The 20,261-nt window shown below is 36.3% G+C and overlaps 1 protein-coding gene across 3 annotated transcripts in view; it reads right to left on the bottom strand.

Annotated features, from left to right (window-relative positions):
* Positions 1 to 20,261, bottom strand: part of arfip1 (ADP-ribosylation factor interacting protein 1 (arfaptin 1)) — an 85,397-nt gene that overhangs the window by 55,559 nt on the left and 9,577 nt on the right. For 2 of the 3 annotated variants that reach the window (XM_039750261.1, XM_039750263.1), the window contains exon 2: positions 4,374 to 4,456. The exons of the other annotated variant lie outside the window; for it this stretch is intronic. In XM_039750261.1, the coding sequence (XP_039606195.1) occupies positions 4,374 to 4,454 (81 nt within the window). In that variant the 5' untranslated portion in view covers positions 4,455 to 4,456. The remainder of the gene's footprint in view (positions 1 to 4,373; positions 4,457 to 20,261) is intronic. 3 annotated transcript variants of the gene reach the window in all.

Here is a 20,261-nt window from a genome sequence, read left to right as displayed (position 1 = left end):
ACAAAGTTTCTACTATCATTTCTATTGTGTTTTGAGATAATGTACACCTGAGAAGATCTTCTCTATGCTGAAAACAGCTTTTCTGTGCACAAAATGGATATGGACTTTTGCAGGGGACTATGTTCATATTTAAAATTGGGGCAGTTATTAAATCTTTCTCGCCGCTATCAACTGAGGACATAAGGGAACTATGTCTTACTTATCTACAGTACTTCAAAGTCAAAGTGAACTTATTGTCATCTCAACCATAAACAAGTATACAGATAGATGAAATTGCGAAGCTCAGGGTCCACTGTGTAACATGAAGAGCAAATAAATTAAAAATAGAATTAAAATTAAAATTTAAAATTAAAACACAAACAGACAAGACATGCGGTGGGCTGGCGCCCTACCCAGGGTTTGTTCCCTGCCTTGTGCCCTGTGTTGGCTGGGATTGGCTCCAGCAGACCCCCCGTGACCCAGTAGTTAGGATATAGCGGGTTGAATAATGGATGGATGGGCAGACAAGGCACTGTGCAAAGACAAGACAAAGAAGTAGCAGCAATATTGACGTGTAGTTAGCAATATGAACATTGACGCAATGTATGGTATTTGCAATCTAGATACATAAATATAGTCAATTGATATGTAATATAATAAATAAATAATAGATATTGATAATACAGAAATTATCAGTGTATGATAATAGTTGTTTAAGATGTGTGTAAACAATGACAGGTCAGAATGTTTCACAGCAGAAGGATATCAAGAGTGTCAAAATACTTAAAGGTCAGTATGAGATTTTCAGTTCTTTTCTACATGCACACTTGTCTTTGCTGGAAAGTGTTTTTAGAGGTGGTTAAGGCCGTGTGGAATATCCCAGGTGGCAGCATGCTGTTAAGGAGTCTGACAGCTTGGAGGTAAAAACTATCCTGCAGCCTGGCAGATCTGGCCTTGATGCTGCAGTATCTTCTCTTGGATGGTAGAAGTGTGAAAAGTCCATGTGAGGTGTGTAAGGGGTCCTGCTCAATGCTGCAGGCCTTGCGGACACTGCATTTGTAAAATATGTCCTGTAGAGTAGGGAGAGGCACCCCAATAATGTTCTCTGCTGTCTTCACTATCCTTTGCAGGTGCTTGCGGTCATATATGTTGCAGTTGCCATACCAGACAGTGATGCAGCTGGTCGGATCACTCTCAATGGTGCCTCTGTAGAACATGGGGAGGATGGAAGGGGGAAGACTTGCTCGCTTCAGCCGCTTCAGGAAGTGTAGTCTCTGCTGGGCTTTCTTGATTAGTGATGAGGTGCTATGTGGCCACGTAAGTTCCTCAGTTATGTGCACACCGAGGAACTTGGTACTCCTAACAATTTCCACATCTAAACCGTTGATGCTGAGTGGGATGTGGGCAGGATGTGATTTTCTGAAGTCCACGATTATCTCTTTTGTCTTGTCGACACTGAGAGATAGATTGTTGTCTTCACACCATGCAGATAGCCGTTTCACCTCATCTCTGTATGCTGTTTCATCATCCCTGCTTATCAGTCCCAGCACCATCGCATCATCCGCAAACTTGGTGATGTGTTTGGTGTTGTGCGTGGCTGTGCAGTCATGAGTCAGCAGGGTGAAGAGGAGTGGACTAAGCACACAGCCCTGCGGCGCTCCAGTGCTCAGTGTGTTGATGCTAGAAGTGTTGCAGCCCATCTGAACTGACTGGAGCCTCTCTGTCAAGAAGACAGTACTACTTACAGTAGTTTAATACCAAAAGTATCATGAAATTGGTTTTTAATGGCCAAGCAGCTGCACACAATTCTAAGATCACTATGTGCAATGCCAGGCATCAGCTGGAATGGTGTAAAGTACGCCACCACTGGACTCTGGTGCTCTCTGGAGTGTGAATCATGCTTCATTATCTGGCAGTCTGATATACAATGTTGGGATTGGTGGATGCCAGGAGATTGCTACATTCTGGACTGCATAGTGCCTACTGTAAAACTTTGTGGAGAAAGGTCTGTGGCTGTTTTCAGGGTTTAGGCTAGGCCCCTTTGATCCAGTGAAGGGTACTATCAATGCTTTAGCATAAATAGACATCTTAGACAATTGCGGTCTTCCACCTTTGTGGCAATAATTTGGGGAAGGCCCTTTCTGTTCCAATAAGACTGTGCTTAAGTGCACAAAGCCAGGCCCATAAAGACATGTTTTGACAAGTTTAGCGTGGATGAATTTAAGTGGCTTGAACACAGCCCTGACCTCAACCCTACTGAACATCTTTGGGATTAACTGGAACACACACTGTGAGTCAGGTCTCCTCGTCCAACATCAGCAGCTGACCACTATATTTCAGCTGAATTAGCACAAATTCCCACAGACTTACTCCAAAATCCTGTGGAAAGCCTTCTTAAATCATATAGTATATGGATATAGTTATAGTCTCAAAGGAGCAACTCCAAAGATCATGGCTTTGGAATTGGAAGTCCAACAAGCTCACTTGTCCTCACAGGTGGTGCAGTGGTAGTGCTGCTGCTTTGCAGTAAGGAGACCGTCGAAGATTGTGAGTTCGCTTCCCGGTTCCTCCCTGTGTGGATAGCGCTTTGAGTACTGAGAAAAGTGCTATATAAATGTAATGAATTATTATTATTATTATTTAGGTGTGATGGTCAGGTGTCTAAAAGACCTTTGCCCCATATAGTGTATGTCTTTGGAAAACGTAATGTATGTTTTAGTTTTGAATTTTTTTTAAATACATTTCCGTTTTTTTTCAAAAAACATTCTTCACTTAAAGCCGACTCAGAGCATGGCAGTTAAGTTCACAACATAAAGACAACTTTCAGCACAATTGATTATGTAATGCATACACTTATATAACCATAGTTCCCAAAAATGAAGGTTTTTAAGACAAAAGATGCTTTCTGTTTTTTTATTTTTCTCTCCAAGGTAACTGATAAGTTAATTTTCAATTGCTTCCGTCTTTTACAATGTGTTATTGTTCTGTATTATATGTTCTATATTATACTGTGAGTTGTGCTGCCCTTTTTAATAAAGCTGCTTATGCTTTTTTATTTATAGACAGTTCAATGTTGTATAAGAATTATGACCAATCTGTGACAAAGATAATTTTAAAAAGCACACCATAGTGTTCAAGAAAGGTTTTGGCAAGCTCCCAAGTAAAAAACATGCTTCTTTAAAAGCTCCGCTTGCCATTTGCACTTCAATACAGCCCTACATTATAAGAAATCATACTTTGTTAATTCAATGCACAATGAAATATTTGTTATTGCTAAATGTTTGCACATAAAGCATTTCATTTAAATATTTTAACTTTTCTGAGCAGTAATGGTAGCCAAATTATATATCAAAAAATATATTTCAGAAAGATTACGTTGTGTACACATTGTACAGGGCACACTACTGAAATCTGTAACACTAAATATAGAGTGATTAATTTGAATGTGGTTTGTCAAATTATAAAGAAAAAAATGGACTGTAATATACAATCTGTTTTGGCGGATACACGGTATGGAAATGTTTCCTTCCGTGCAGACAGGCATACAGTATGTCACAGCCTCGCCTGGCTTTTCTCCAGGAATGCTGACCTACTCTAGATGAGACACACACTGCAAAGCTTTATCTTGCTGATCCATCTTAAAGTCACACTTTGAAAAATGGAATCCCTTACTTCCTGGATTACTGTTGAAACCAAAGCTCATAAAATCGCATTTTGCTCATAAATAGCATTTCATAGTAAAATATTTTCTGCTTATTCTGTTAAAGTATACTAAACAAAAGCACTCTCTTTTAAGGTTATTATGTGTATATAAGAACACTGACATGCAAATGCAAGCATTCTACTCTAGAATTTGTTTAATATTTAATTATTCAAAAGATAGCATGAGAAATATTTCTGAAATTCAAAATCAGAAAAATCAGAAGTTTTAAAAGAGTTATTTAAATTTCTTGAGTTTTGCTCCAAAGGTATTGTAATAATTATTGTTTATTATCTCATGGTATCTACAAATTACTAACAAAACAAAAGTGAAGAAAAAAAAAAAATCACCTCAGAAATGTCACCAAATATGTAATGATTATGATTAATATTTTTTAATCAGCCTATTATTTAAATGATTTACAAACTACTGAAGACACCATGACACATTCATGCTGTTAGTTGCATCAAAACAATTTAACATTTATTTTTTGTTAAAAAGGTCTGAAACACAAATTATTGGATTTTAGAATTCCAGAATGTGACACCAAACCAGAACGGCCAGTTTCAGATGTTAATTGACATCAACACATTCCTGACATAACAGCATGAACCTGTTGTTGCATGTCTAGCTACTTACTTACTTCCTATTTTTTGAACTACTTAATTCTGAATAAATTTAAATACGACTTCACCTTAGAGGCATCGTCATTATGCTTCCGAGATTCATCTGCATCAACCTTTACTGCATCTCCTTCAACACTACTTTCAGACATTCCTGAAAACAAGCAGATTAATATCGATGAAAGATTATTTTTAAAATATTTGTTACTGTTGCTACATCATGGTGCTGGTACTTTCATAAGCTTGAAACAATACACAACTTTATTAAATTTAATTTTACTACGAGTACAGAAGGAAAGGAAAGATGAGTTTTATTCTTCTTGGTTATCCATCTGCATTCCTTACTTCAATCCTTATTAAAACATGGAAAACCTGCCTATTATCTAATCTCAAATATGCAGTCACACAGTGCTTGCAAGCCAATGTTTACTAGCTCTTTCTTTTATTCCATGTCAAGTACCAAATACTGAAAATTGCATTATGATTTTGATACAAATACACTACAATCTATTAGCATATCTTAAATATCAGTGTTTATTTTAAATATTATTTAGGACGTGGGATGGGAATGAAGACTTCCATTGTCCTTATATGTTTATATAATATCTTTTATTTGAATACGGTTAATATTGCGCACATATCAAATGTGATACTTTGTTTCACATTCTATGTATTTTTGAGGAAATATTTAAAATAAAGACACCACTAGCTACTGCATTTTAGTTCAACTTAATTATCAATGCAAATATAGAACATTGCAGGGAATGAGGTTGCCCTTACAATGTATGTTATATCTGAAAGAGAATCAACCTCATGATAAAACATTGTTAAGATAATAAAGTAATGTTTAAAGCTTGCAAATGCCTGCCATTTACACTTAGCCAAAGAGTTTCTGGAACAATTCTTAAAACTCATCTGACAAGAGCAGAGTTCTAAGATATAAAAGACCTTGTCACATTATAAGGGAGTTGTCCAAGACTTTTAATCAGACTGTCAGAGAGCAGCTGTCAGCATGAAAGGCAGACGAACTGTTTAATTGTTCCAAGTTATTATGTTGTGTAATGTGTTAATAATCTGGGCTAATTAGGGGTTTTGTAGACCTGTACAAGCAGGGCATCCTTCCTAAATGGGTGTTAAAGATGTTATTGTGACAGAATATGAAACAGAAGCCAGAATGTAACCTAGAAGAAAAACAGACAAGCTAGTAAGAATGGTAATGAAAGTTAAAAATTTCTTGAAAGCAGGTGTTAAAGCACAATACATGTAAACTATTATTTTCTGCAACTGCAAAGCATGTGGTTAGATCCATGATGGGGCAAAACATATCCACTATAATGCTACTGCAATGAGGGCTTTTTGTGACAAAAGAAATTACCCAGCTGGACTTTGACAGTTGGCATTTAACACTGGTAGTGTTCACAGTGCATTACACCTTTTTGATATATAAAGTATTATATGGATTAAAGTGCCTGAGTCCACATGTACAATATTTAGAACTATCTTTGAAACTACAAGCAAGAGCATGGAGAAAAATGTGCTATGATGAATACAGAGCTTTAAAACTTCACATCTTCTGAGGTAGTGGTTAATGCTTTCTCCTCTGTGGTGAGACTGTACATTCCCATAGTGCCTTTGTGGGTTTTTCTTTAGGTTATCTGCACTTCCTCTCCATATTCCAAAAACAAGTGTGACTGATTAACCAAGGACTGTGAACAGACCCTCTGTAAGTGAGTATGCACATGGACAGATCCTTCAATGGACTGGTCTGCCATCTGGTATTGGTTCCTGCCTTTGCTTGATGCTGGAAGGGTAGGCTATGTCTCCATATCACCTTAACAAGTTAGACAATGGACGCATGGAGTGACATTCAGGTGCATAAGGTAACTAAGTTAAATGGTATGAAACATGGGTGTTTTATTGTGATTTTTTTATTTACTTCATCCAAGAGTCAGCGAGTACATTTTAATGTATTAAACAGATTTGTAACAATGAGTCATACTCAAAACAGTGATAATAAAATACAATTCCATGCGTTAGTAGACTACATTAAACATGTGTTTTTTAAAAGCAGTTTACAATGGAGTTAAAAATGGATAGGGTTACGGTGGCTCAATAGCTTTCTTAAACAACAGATTACAATTCAAGTGATGAAAAATGGTATTGACTAATGTGTGTTAGTGGTGAAGGGTCTAAGACTAATTTTCAGTTTTCTTAAACCATAGCATTTTTGAAAGTATACAGTTGCATCCAGTAATTAGCAATTAAAAAATATATTTTCATACATATTAACCAATACTAATCAGTATCAATATTACCATATGAAAACAAAAGGAGCTGAAAAATGTTCCCTGTCTAGCCAGTATTATTAGTTAAAAAACAGGAATGCATTAAAATTATATAAATAAGTAAGAACTTGGAAAGGAACTGATTTAGTGTATATTGGATGGTAAACAATGGGTAAGAAGATCAGAACTTGCCGCAATTGTCTGTGTGCAGTATATCTGGGACTGAAAGACTCGGGTTGGGCTCCAGAGATATAAGGCTTAAGCCACTGTAGCTTGCTACCTCCCAACACCCCTGTCCATTTTTAAACCCATCTCATGTTTATATCAGTTGAGGCAGCTGTACCTTTCTTATGATATTAATTAATTTAAACACCATTTAGTTGCAGGTAACATCAGTTCTTTTTGCATCAGTACAATAATAATCAGATAATAATCTTCAATCAATTCAGTCTTACATATGTGCACATAATTGCCTTCCCCTTCCATTTATTTCTAGAGAAGTTAAGTTTTTTTGTATTTTACCAGTTAACTAATCTAAAGCAGCAGGAGAGTGTGAGCTGTTTGCATGCACTTGATTTGCCTGGCATTTGGCTCACTTGCATGGTGCATGTGAGCGGCTGTCAGACGAGTTAAAAAAAGAAAATACACAAAACATTCAAGTTCAATTGACTGCTCTCAAGGCAAAATTGAAATAGTAAAGTAATTCTTCATCTTAAGATGGATGTGTTCACAAATATGCCATGCTTTTCAGTGGGAAATTTTAAAATTTCATATAGCTCTGTTCCAGATATCCGAGATGTGTGTCACATCTGAACAATACTAGTCCGGGGGGAGGCTCCATGAGCTGTTTCATGAGGTAGACAGATATTGGCTTTCACACTGGGTGCTTCGAGCATTATATGCAAGCAACCTAAAAATACATTAAGAGGGATCCGGTCCAATGTAAATGCATAGCAGTATTAAATCATAGTCAATATTTAAACTCACCTAACATAACTTATCTCTAAATTTTGCAATTACCTTTACAATATTTAATATTGTACATAAAGTAAAATAAAGAGACATCTGACCTTTTTGATAGTGCTAGGTTAGCTTTCAATTAAAACTAAATTTTACAGAGGATTATTCCAGTTCATGACAAGATAATATTTCTGAACTTACCAATTAATTCAGAAAAATGCTTAAGCATTTCAATACTTTTAATACTGTTTGCATATCATATGATACTTTAATGTTTACTATTCTTTAAGTTAGGAAATATTAAAAGAAAATAAAAGGACAAAAACAGACTGTTTTTTAGCGCAACTTGATTTTTAATCAGTGTAATGCTGCCTTTACTGAAACGTGACCAGGAGGCTTTAAAAAAGGACATATGTACAGAGCACAGAGCTCACAGACAATTTGCATAATAATGCAGCTTATTCATTGAAATGCACTATAGTTTTACAACTCAGAATGCAGTGAAGTTACTATTTTGTTAATTTCTTTTGTTTTACAGTAGACATCAGCAAGGGGAACTGTTCACTAAAGCCTGGAAAAAAAACTATAAAAGAGGCATTGTGTTTTGTTACCCAGAAGTTTAAAGACTTTAGTGAAACTGGGAGGGACCTGCTTACTAACACAAAACAGCATTGTTCAGGGTGTACTAGTGGATGGTTAGTAAATGGTAAGCTCTTTAAAAGGGTGAGAAGGAGAACAATGGTTTGGAACACTGAACAACAACAATAATTTATTTCTTGCATCACTCAAAATGACATAAGAAATGACCAAATGGAGATTAATAGGCCCTGTTTTTTGAAAGGCCACCCAAACACAACTCTCTAAGAAGATCAACCTTCTCCAAAATTGCCCTGTAAGCCTTATTGGGGAAGAAATCATATGAAAGACAATTCAGAAACAGGGCCCTTGCTGGATAGGTTAGGCATGAGTTAGGTGTCAAAAAAATGGGGTAAATGCAATACACAAGAGAACACATGTAATCCTCTCCACAGTACAAGATGGCCAATTTATCACTAGCAATTCAGAAATACAATATAATAGTACAAACTGCTTTGTTCTCGCACACTAAGTGCAGGCACAGAGCACCACAAGAATTATATCACTCACTAAATACATAACTACCACATATGAGAATACAGCTTTGTTAAAATACATCAAAAACTAAGTGGAAACTAATTAACATAAATGAAAAACAACAATATCTGTCCATTTAACAACAAAGGAGGTAAGCAATACTTCTTTATGTTACTTTAAACAAAATGATTAAATACTGGTAATGGTGAAATAATGTGGACCAATATCCGGGCCCATATCTTTCCATCAAGCATAATACATGCTCTGCTGTAATGACATGTTGTAACTCTTATCTTGCCACAGTCACAAGTTCAGTTTACAAAAATCCACATACAGAAAGGCAAGTTCTACTATTTCACAAAACAGATCCTTTCAAAACAAGTAGCTAAGATACCAGGCCTTTTCAAAGATACTGCGTTCAACCTTCCAAAATTTTCACTTATCGTGGTAGTGATATGACTTTCTGAAACAATGAGACAAACCTCACACTTACTACAAAAACTACGTTTTTCGACATGTGAAAAATCAGATTACAGTGAAAGTAATGCATTGTGTGAAGTTTTTCATTAAAAAAAATTTCAATTAACTTTATGAATCAGTTCAGCTCCTATAGCTCTCCCATAAGTAGTTTGCTTATTGGGAATATTACATAAATTTGTTCTAAAGACCTGCAAAAATAAAACAGGATTTTACAGGTGCTGGACCTTCATGTCTGATGCATTGTATCTGTGCTGCACCCAGCATTCCAAAGGAGAGTATAACATGTACAGCATGAAAAGCCAGCACCTAAGGGTGCTTGGAGATCTTCTCCCTACTGAACAATCTACTATTGCTTTGTGACCAGGGTATAAATTATTAAGCGTAATTCTGAGTTAACATGCCATTAGAGTTTTGGAGCTCTGACTTGTGACGTTTCTACTTTCCACTTCAGTGTGTTCACAAGAAGTTTTGGTTTTATTTTTCAGAAATTCCTAATCGGTCTGCAAAAAAGCAATTAAAAACAAACAGAATTTTTTCTGTGAAAATAATGGTCAAGTTGAACATATTAAATCTTTATCACTTGCTTTGCTCCAAATGCAATTCAACTACAAAAATGTCAATTGAGGATGACCAGGTTATATTTTTAATTTTATACAAGGTTAAAGGTCACCATTATGCCACAATTTGGAGAACTCGGGTAGCTTTGCATTTTTTTTTTTTTACTTTGTCCTATCATAGCTCCAAGTGGGTGTTCATGTGGAATTTCTGACTTGGAACCTTACATTAACCAACCATCTCTATTGAAAGGGCATGAATGCAGCATAAAGATGACAAGCATTAATATTGTTCTGATGCCACAGTATTTCGTGTGAACGCAGCTGAGAAAATAACAGAATAAAAAAACAAAGCTAACCTTTACAAGTATCATAAATTACACCAGCTGTTACAGACTGGAATCAAATGTAAGTTTTTATTCTAAAATAGTAAGAATACGTGCAGGTCAGTTCTCAAAACGGACTCGCCCGGGATCAAACCCGTGAAGCTTTGATTACCAGTCATTGGCTGATACCGTTGCGCTACTGAAGCTGCGATAATGAATGCATGTCAATGTTGCAGGTAAACGCGGGTTGTTTTTCTGCAGTTATATTTTTGAGTAAAAGTGTATTTGTTCTGTTATATTTGTACCTTTTGTGAAAGTGTTTCTTTAATATTTGGAATTCAGGCTTCATACATTATATAGTTTATGCCTACATTTTGTCATTTACCACTAGAATATGAAAAAGTTTCTGTTTTAAAAATGTGTTTACACAGATTACTGTAGAAACGGAACACATATGAAATGCGTGTCTTCCAAATAACAATCTATGATTTCCACTCTAAAACTCCATTTCACTCCCAGATAATCAATCATGGAATGGCCTCTGATTTCTTTTTTATGGCAATACAGCAGTACAGGGGTCAGTACTATAGACTCTCCTTTCCAAAGACTTGATTTGAAATCCCAGCCATGTGACGGTGAAGGTGGGGTTTACATGTTCATGCTGTGACTGTGTGAGGCTTCTCAGGGTGCACATACATGTTAGATGAATGTACCCAAGACAATTAGAGCCTCCACTGTACGGTCAGCCAACAATGTACTTCTCTCCAAATCTTCTTCTGACATACTGGTGTCTTTGTGAATCAAAAAATTCAAATTTTAACTCATTACTAGATAAAACTTTCATACTTTCCCACAGTTCTTTACTGTCTTTTTACATATGTGCCTACAATTATTTCTGTACATTGCCTTTCTACAACAATGGTTCCTTAGCTACAACATACCCTACAAGAGCATTCTTCACATGGTCAAAGTGTGGACTTTGGTGCTAGATGGCTCTGCCTAATACTGCACAAACATTTCCCTGGAAATCCTACAGCCTCTGAAGGAAGTGGCTTTGAAGGACTGTTCACTGATTCAGATGGTTTTTTTTTTTTAGTTTTTATTGTTCACCCGCCTCTTTTTTTCATATTTCCTTATGAAACCATGAATGTCATACTTTGGAAATCCAATTTGGTATGATTTTGTTAGTTGACTATAGACTCACTAATATAAACATATGATTTTATGCCTGTCAAAATGTGTTAGCTTAGCCATTTCCAACCATCTCCTCAAGGGACAGCAGTATTTGTGGTTACTCCAGTTCACCATTTTACTATACTGTATTTTCAATACTTGTTATTTGCATTTATGTTACACAGTATTTTATAAACAAATAAACACTTAATGCCAGATTAACTAAACTAAGTTAAAACCTACAGTGCAGTTCTCATACATGCCTTGGAGTGGGGCAAAAACCTTTGTCAATATTCATAACTGTAGTCTCAAAATGCTGCTGAGTGTGGTGGTTTCCCATTCAAGACTTCACCACCAACACAGAGAAAGTTGGTGCCAATAGCTAAGTGCAATTATGAGGCTTGAGGGGCTTCTATTTTCCTCAGACCAAAACATATGACGGAGTATAGCAATGGCAAACATGTGGCAAAGTATTGCAATGGCAGGCTGTTATTTCAGAATACAAATGGAGGAAACTCTACTGCAACTTCCGGGCTTCATGCTGACCTAACTAAAGAGAAGGTAAGAAACTGATAAGTACCACAAACCAAATAACTGTGGCCATCCACTACCGAAAAGATGAACAGTTGCAAAATAAAAGTATGACCCTGTTTTTGACAAAAAAAAAGGTTTACACTAAACCAACGACAAAATGCATGCATTTAGTGAGCAAATAAGCTGGTGATTTTTCTTTTTTTTTCTTATTAATCAGGTAAAATAAAATGTAGTTCACCGATCATAGCACTGGTTAATAGACATATACAGCAACAACAGTTGTAGTGTGTATATATGAGTACCTATTAGGTGCATATAAATATATTTTTCAAAAATAAAATCTCTTAATGAGATGACTTGGTGCAACTGGTTCACAAAATTAAGCTTACATAATGTACAAATTAAAGATAATGCATAAGTCACCAACTCACAACAGACAAACTTAACATTTGCAGTTGTACAGGAGAAAGCAGGGTGAAATGACACCTTTTATTCGCTAACTAAATAGATTAAAAATGCAAGCTTTCAAGGCAGCTAAGTCCCCTTCATCCTGCAAGGTTTAACCAATTTTAGGATAAAAGAGGAAGATGCATAGCACAGAGATTAATAAATACTTGACTGATGCTTTGTAAGTGTTCTGAAGACCCCAATAAGCATATGTTAAGGTCTTGTTACACAGTGGTAAATGTATAATAAGTATTTTTGCAGTACTTAAACTAAAGAGTTAACAATTTATTGTAACTTTTGAACTTTGAATTTCTGAAGGATTCCTTTTCCAAATTGAAGATTTCAGGTTATTCAAAATGCTTTCAATCGGAACATTTTTTCATTTTTAACTATTCTTTTGTGCTTTTAGGTGTACAATCTCTGTTTCTGTCCTACTGGAGGAGATGATCTTCAACCCACACCTAGTTTTCTGACAGTAGGTAGCAAATTCTGCTGTAAAACACCCTGGTAACGCTCTGATATTATGATTCCTTAATATGTTCAAGAACTTTAGCACTACAGGTAGCAAAGCTGCAAAAATATGTATAATAATTACACAATACAATTTATTTGTGTATAGCCCAAAAATCACACAAGAAGTGTCGCAATGGGCTTTAACAGGCCCTGCCTTTTGACAGCCCCCCAGCCTTGACTCTCTAAGAAGACAAGAAAAAAACTCCGGGAAAAAAAAAAAAAACCATAGTAGGGAAAAAATGGAGAAAACCTTGGGAAAGGCAGTTCAAAGAGACACCCCTTTTTCAGGTAGGTTGGGTGTGCAGTGGGTGTCAAAAAGAAGGGGGTCAATACAATACACAGAACAAAACACAAGTAATCCTCAATACAATAGAATAGTAAATATCACATAATATGATTTGGATTTATAGACAAATTTGAAATTTACCTTTTGTTCATCTAAAGTACCTGAAAATTAAGTGGCCACAAACTTCAGTACCACTTTACTCATTACAATTTAATTGAGACAACTCAGTCTGCCCTCAGGGCAGCACGCTGGCTGCTGCCTCACTACCAGGAGACCAGGGTTCAAGTCCCTAGTGCTTGCTCCATTTGCTATGTTTGTCTCCCACCATTGAAGGACACGCAGCTTACCTCTTTCAGGGCTGATGTCAACTTTTGTCGAAATTCTGGGGTAGAGCAGGGTAATCAGCTGTAAACTGCGACAAAACTTGCCCTTACATTGAAGTTTGACTCTCTTTGCTAGAAGGAAACTTAAGTAGCTTTGTTGATTTGAACTCGATTCCCTGTGTGAGTAGTGAAGAGCAAAAAACCTCTAAAATGGCATTGACATCTTGCAAGAGACTAAATAGGCCATGGACATTATACAAATTATGGTTGAATCAGACTCTGACTTGTCGGACTTGGAATTTGATGCAAGTAATCAGGAGATGGACATCGAATACAAAAGCGAGGTACCAGCATCAACTGATCAGTCCCCAGATGATCGTGGTGTTAAAGATGTTTGTGTAGCTGATACGCCAACGGCAGCGCTTGCCTGGGAGGACCACCACTTATGATGTCAAGTTGTACAAACCATCAAACCAATTGCGTCACACTGCTACTGCCACCGCCGCCCATCTGTACAAAGGCAGCCTGCCCACCGTGCATTAGTGCTGGCCATCGAGGTGCCCCCACGCAGCCACTGCCTCCACAGATGCCGAACTTGCACCAACAGTAGCCACAGCACGTAGCAACAGACGTTTTATGTCGATTTATGTGTGAAAACATTGCTTTGTGTGCTTTTCAGAAAAAATATTCAGCCCTCAAAGACTTAAGTGGACTGGTAATACTAAATTGGCCTCTGACGTGTGTGTGCGTGTTCACTCTGTGATGGGAAAGCGCCCTGACCAGGAGTTTGAAAAATAAAGGGATGGTTGGACAAACAGTTTGGCTTTCAAAGTATAGAAAATAGCATTGTTTTGTGTTATATTTTAATGGCTTTAGATGAAAGAAATTCTAGTTATCTTGCTGCATGATTTATACTCAGCTTTTGACACCACTGGCCACTTCATTGTGTTACACAGCTTTGAAAAAAAACAATGGCCTCTCACATACTTTCCTCTTGGGATTTAGATAATATTTATCAAAACTGATTTTGGTATAATCCATCATTAACTGCTGAAGTGTCCTTCATGGCTAAGAACTATGACTGCTACTGTTTTCACATTACATGCTGCCTTCGGAGGACTATCATTTCAAATCATTTGCATTAACCCATATGCAAGGGATATTCAACCATTCCTTTTCTTCAAATCAAACAATGCTTTTCATAATGCACCTTTAATTGTGCCAACAATTAATTGGATGAGTGAGAAGTACATGTTTGACTACAGAAAAATCAGAAATGTTCTTAATTGATGAGAATAATCCAGACACACGAAAATGTCCTCATACATTTTAAGACATTTTTATTGAATCAGCAAACAAATTAGTAGACACCAGTTTATCTGTTAGGTAACACATTAGAACACAATCTAAAACCTGTTTTTATGTCTTAAAACTATAGGAGAAGTAATGTTTCCTAAGAATGAAGGATACAAAGAAATGTTCTAATGCTATTTATTTTTAAAATTGACTACAGCAGCGTGCTATTTATTTGCTGTTCACGTCAAACTGTTCCATTTGTAGCTTAGTGTTAGTTAAAAATGTATTTCCACTAATGATTCTTACATTTACAAAGCATCGCATACAGTATCTCCAGTTCTTAACTCTTTATACTAGTTTCCAGTTAAGTTTTAGGGATGATTGTAGCCTAAAGTGGATGAGAAATTCTCTGTCTTTCACTTCCTTCTCTTAGCTTCCTTCGAAATATTTTATTAAACCAGATAGTTCATAATGAGTACACAACAGAAACAAGTTATACACAGAACAGCTTGTTTCTTTGTCATCTGCATTTTATTGCTAACTAGCTATGCTACCTGTCAAAGACAGATACAGTAATAGAATAAATTTAAATATATTTGATACTTGGTATTGTTTGCCTTACATGCACCCTTAGTGTTCATCCTATGCCTTTCTTTCAATTTATAGTATCCCTCAACCTGAGTTGGCCAGTCTTTCCTCTCTCAATCTCACTTCTATAAAGCTTGCTTCTCAGACTCTGTCATTTTGAAGAGTGTTTCTCGTCAGCTGTCAGGTTTTTGAATACCACCAATGGCAGATGGGTCTCCATCACCCGCAGTGAGAACTTCACTTGCATTCTTGCGAATACTTCCTGTGTTTGTCTCCTATGTCCTTCCTTGCCCAGCACTTTCCTACACTGATTGCATTTGACTGAGCAACCGCAGCAAAGCTGACCAATCAGATCAAAGCTAAACTGACCAATCGGATCAAAGCTGAACTGACCAACTGGATAAAAGCTGAACTGACCAATTAGATATCTCCAAAGAACCAGACCCACAAACACAGACATTAGTGTTTTATAACATAAATAGAGAAGTAACATTTAAAAACTGTGAATTCAGAGGTTTAGGACTTGAAGAAGCAATTAATGCTGGGGAATTTTAACAAGCAAGACAACTACAATTAAGCATACTAAAAAATACCTAAGCATAAGTGCTTTGACAGCAATAATTGACTCCTCATTAACCTGCAGTAACCACGGCCCTACAAACCAAAATTTGCAGAACCCTAGTGTATGCCCAACTAACTTGCTTTTCTGCTGATGGTAATGCATGCAATATCAGAAAGTATGTTATGATATCAGACTACTAAAGATTAATGATAAATAAAAGAGGGAGATTCAGATTTTAGTTATAGCTATGGAATGATCTGTCTGCTTGAATAAGAGATGCCCCATCAGTCTAAACATTTACTGTAAATCCAGCCCATCACTTTACTCTAACATACCCAGATTACAGCTGCTGATTAGCTATTCAACTTGCATCTTTGATTGTCACATTTGCATACTTTTGCAAAAGGACTATCGTTATGAAATGTTATGGGCCCACCTCTATTCTATTTTCTCTGTATTCTGCTATGGCACTTTGTGCCACTGCTATATTCCCATGCTGCTGCGTTTGCACGTGGGAAGTGACGCCAGAGACAATAGGAATGGAATCCAGTGATGCAAGGACTTAATCATGTTATTAGACTTCCTAGCATGTGTGTACATTTTGCTTAGGAGCAGTGTATCAGAACTGTACCTTTGTGAGGCATGTACAATTTTAAACAGAAAATTTTCAGTCAACAGATTCAGTGGTTTATTTTCTTCAGACATACTGTGGGGAATTGTATTTCCCTCTACTCATTTCTTACCTGGCCATTTAAATTATAATGTTAACAAACTTAATTTGTCATGATTTTATATTAATCACATTGAGATTTGCTCTGTTTTGCGGTGTATTCAGTTGTATACACAGTTAATTACTTATGACACAGTTAATTATTTATGTCATTGCTTTATAGTTGTAAGTAAACTAGGAAAAAAAGCTCAGAGCCTGTATGGAGTGAACAGTACAACAGCAAAATAAATTGACTGGAATATAAAAGTCTGCTTCTTCCATTTTATTAATTAATATAAATTAATTTATATTATTGGCCACACTGTTTTTGTATCTAAGTGATTTTCATGGTCTAAAATTTCTCATGATTGCCTGGGTACAACAGACGCATAGTATAATGTAGTGCTGCTTCCAGCTGCTTGAACATTTGTTCAATTTTCAGCTAAGATGCTATCCGTGTGAAGACTCAATTCCATTAAAAGCAGTCTGTTTAATGGGCTGGAGTCCAGTCCAGGATTGGTTTGTGCTTTGTGTCATCAGGAGTTAAAGAATATATTGCAGGTAAAAATTATTAATTCTAGTTGCTTTAAACATATTTTTCTGTATTCAAATTTACAGGCTTTTAATGAGGATTTTTAGCCTCAGAACTGGGCTTTAGCTAGGTTTCAATTTCAAGACATTTGATATGCTGTAGGATCATCTCATTAAAACAAAAGGCATGGAGCTAGGAACCATTTATAATTGATCAACATGCTTAAACAAGAAACAAACACTTAAACAGTGGTTTACTTTGTCATTTTCAAATCCATAATGAGATTAAAGAGAAAGATATTGAGTTGAGCATTGAGAAAGCAGTTAAGCTCCTTACACTGACAGAAGAGGTACATGCTGTATTTAGATAGACCTGTGGGCGTTGGTTGTTTCCTTTTTATTTTTTTCCTACATGTGGGAACTCCATTAATAATTTTGTTAAAATTCTCCCCTTTTAGGAAATTCACAGAATTACGTATTTTGTTTAAATGGTGTGACAGCATATACTGTATATAGGTAAAATAATGTTTTTATTTTACTGGGAAAGTAGTGTAAATTATGAAGCCAACAATGGAAGCATACAAACCTTTCACTTTTACCTGCTTATATACCAATTTTTATCTTTATTGTGTGCTCTTTTTCCAATATTAAAATATTTTGAGACAAGCAACCTTTTTGATATAAATACCCAAATATTCATCAATCTATCCACCCACTATGTTTTATTTCTCCAATCCTGCTTATCCAGAGGATTGTTGTGGGAATCCAGAGCCTGTATTACCAAGTATCAGGCACAAGACAAGAACAATGTGTCTTTGAGAGAAAACTGGAGCACCTGAATGAAAGCAGACATGGGGAGAGCATGTAAACTCCATGCATGGAACACCTGGGACTTGAACCTCTTTGTCCTTGTTGTGAGGCAGCAGCAGCACCACCACTGCACTACAGTGCTACCCTGCTAAATATTCAGTAATCCTCTTTAATAAAACCCCTGTGTGCGTCCAAGTGTCCGTGTGTGTGTGTCTTCTGCTGAAGTGCGCATGCGCGGGGCCGCACGTGTTCAGGCGCGAGAGACCCACACACAGAGGCGCGCGAGAGACACACACACAGGCGCGCGAGAGACCCACACACAGGCGCGCGAGAGACACACACACACAGGCGCGCGAGAGACCCACACACAGGCGCGCGAGAGACCCACACACAGGCGCGCGAGAGAGAGACAGACACACACATACACACACAGGCGCGAGCGTGCATTGTTGCAATGTTACTTTTCTTGGTTGTTTATTAAATTATGGATTTTTCAAATGTTCATTTTTTTCCCTGTGCTTAAAACTCTTTAAAAAAAAAAAGTGTTTTTAGCGAGTGGTTCATAGTGCTATAGCACAGACTCTTGCAGTGTTACTTTTCTCTGTTGTTCAAGGTTTTCTCAGTGTTATTCAATGTTTTTACATTTAGTTTACTATTATGCTGTGCATTCTATGGTATAATTAACCATATTTGTGCTTAAAAACGTAAAAAAATATATATTTACATACAGTTCATACGGTCTGGAACAGATTAATTGTATTTACATACAATCCTATGGGGAAATTACTTCGGCTCACAACCAAATCAGGTTTCGACCAGGGTTTTGGAACGAATTATGGTCGTGAACCGAGGTTCCACTGTATTACTGTCAGAGAAAATTACAGGCATTTTACGGAAATACAAACCAGTATTACTGCGAGAGAAAATGAAAGGCACACAATACAGGGACGCATATTACAGCCACATACAAGGTCCCTTGCCATTTAATATAGACTGTTCCTACTAATGTTTATGCACTACTGTTCTAGCGCCCGTTATTGTAACGGGCTTAATGTCTAGTGGCCAAATAAAGCTGAGGCCTTAATTTGTTTGAATATAAGTACAACACAGGCAGAAAGCACAGCTGAAGAAGGTAAAGTCAGGGAAATAGTCACATGAATAGTTCTCTCCATCAACTGTCAATTGTTAAATTAGCTTTACTATGATGTGTACTTTCATACATGTACCAGTTTCTTCTGCAAGAAAGATGAAAATAGCATTTTTAAAATTCCCAATTGTTCCAGTAATTTTATCCTGCACTCCAGTTCAACTCTTTTAAAAGTTAACTTTCTAAAATACTGCAGAGTAAGCACATACATGTACAGTGGAAGGTGGGGTGGCATATTTTTGTTGGTCTGATCACAAAAGATATACTGGGACTTAAAGTTTAATTCTTGTCAAATGGTGGCACATTTGAAATAGTACGTATATATATTTTTTTTAATTTTAAAGTGTTATTGTTACAGTTATAGTTACATGAATCATGCATATATGCACATTTACTATTTTACAACCTCAGAACTATTCATACTTGGCCTAATGTGTCATGTGATAGTATATGCTCTGAAATTTTCATCTGTATAACAGAATGACTTATCTGTGAAAAAATGTGGGTCTATCTCTCTCATGCTTTCAAAGTCAAAACCTTATTCAAGAAAATAATATTACCTTGAGATTATATTTAACCTTATTATTGTATATTATGATATTATGCTTGCCTTGGTATGTATTGTAAGAAAATGTTTAAGATTAAACATTAAATGTTTTGAATAGCAGAAAAAAATCCACAATAAGTAATATCAGTGTAGTATACCATATAAGTTTATATAATGCTTAGAAAAGAGAGGGACAGGCTATATGAACAATTTACTTTACTACATCTCCAAAACATGTGAACTATCTTAAAAAGGGTCAAAGACAGGACTTGGACAAACTATAGAAAGCAGCATTTTTTGGTTAACACATCTGCAGCATATTTACATTAGTCATTTGGATTTTGTCATTAACTGTGCAAAAGCCATTTTCTATGCATAGGTATAGTTACAAATGTTTAAAAAATAATTCTCAATTTAACAGCAAAAATAAAATATTAACTCTGCACTTTTTTGAAACAATAAATGAACCAAACTCTGAATGGAAGACCAGTATGTCATCAAGTATATACAGACACAAACTCACTTGTACATTAGTCCAACTGCAACACTCAAAAAAACATTAAAAGTATAATTACATATTTCAAGATCAAGCTTGAAGTGGCCGATTTAACCTATAGTTAGTTTTGGCCCATACCTAATAGTATAGAACTGCCTCGTTTAATTTATTTTTCTGAAGTATTTTGCATGAATGCAAATGATTATGTCATAGTTTTAATAGGACTAATGTCAAGATTCTGACTTGACCATTCCAAAATGGAGAATATTTTTTTCTGCC

The sequence above is a fragment of the Polypterus senegalus genome, chromosome 4 (genome assembly GCF_016835505.1).
Source record: "Polypterus senegalus isolate Bchr_013 chromosome 4, ASM1683550v1, whole genome shotgun sequence".
Lineage (NCBI taxonomy): Eukaryota > Metazoa > Chordata > Cladistia > Polypteriformes > Polypteridae > Polypterus > Polypterus senegalus.
Note: the sequence above shows the minus strand (reverse complement) of the source record. Positions and strands in the feature narration are given on the sequence as shown.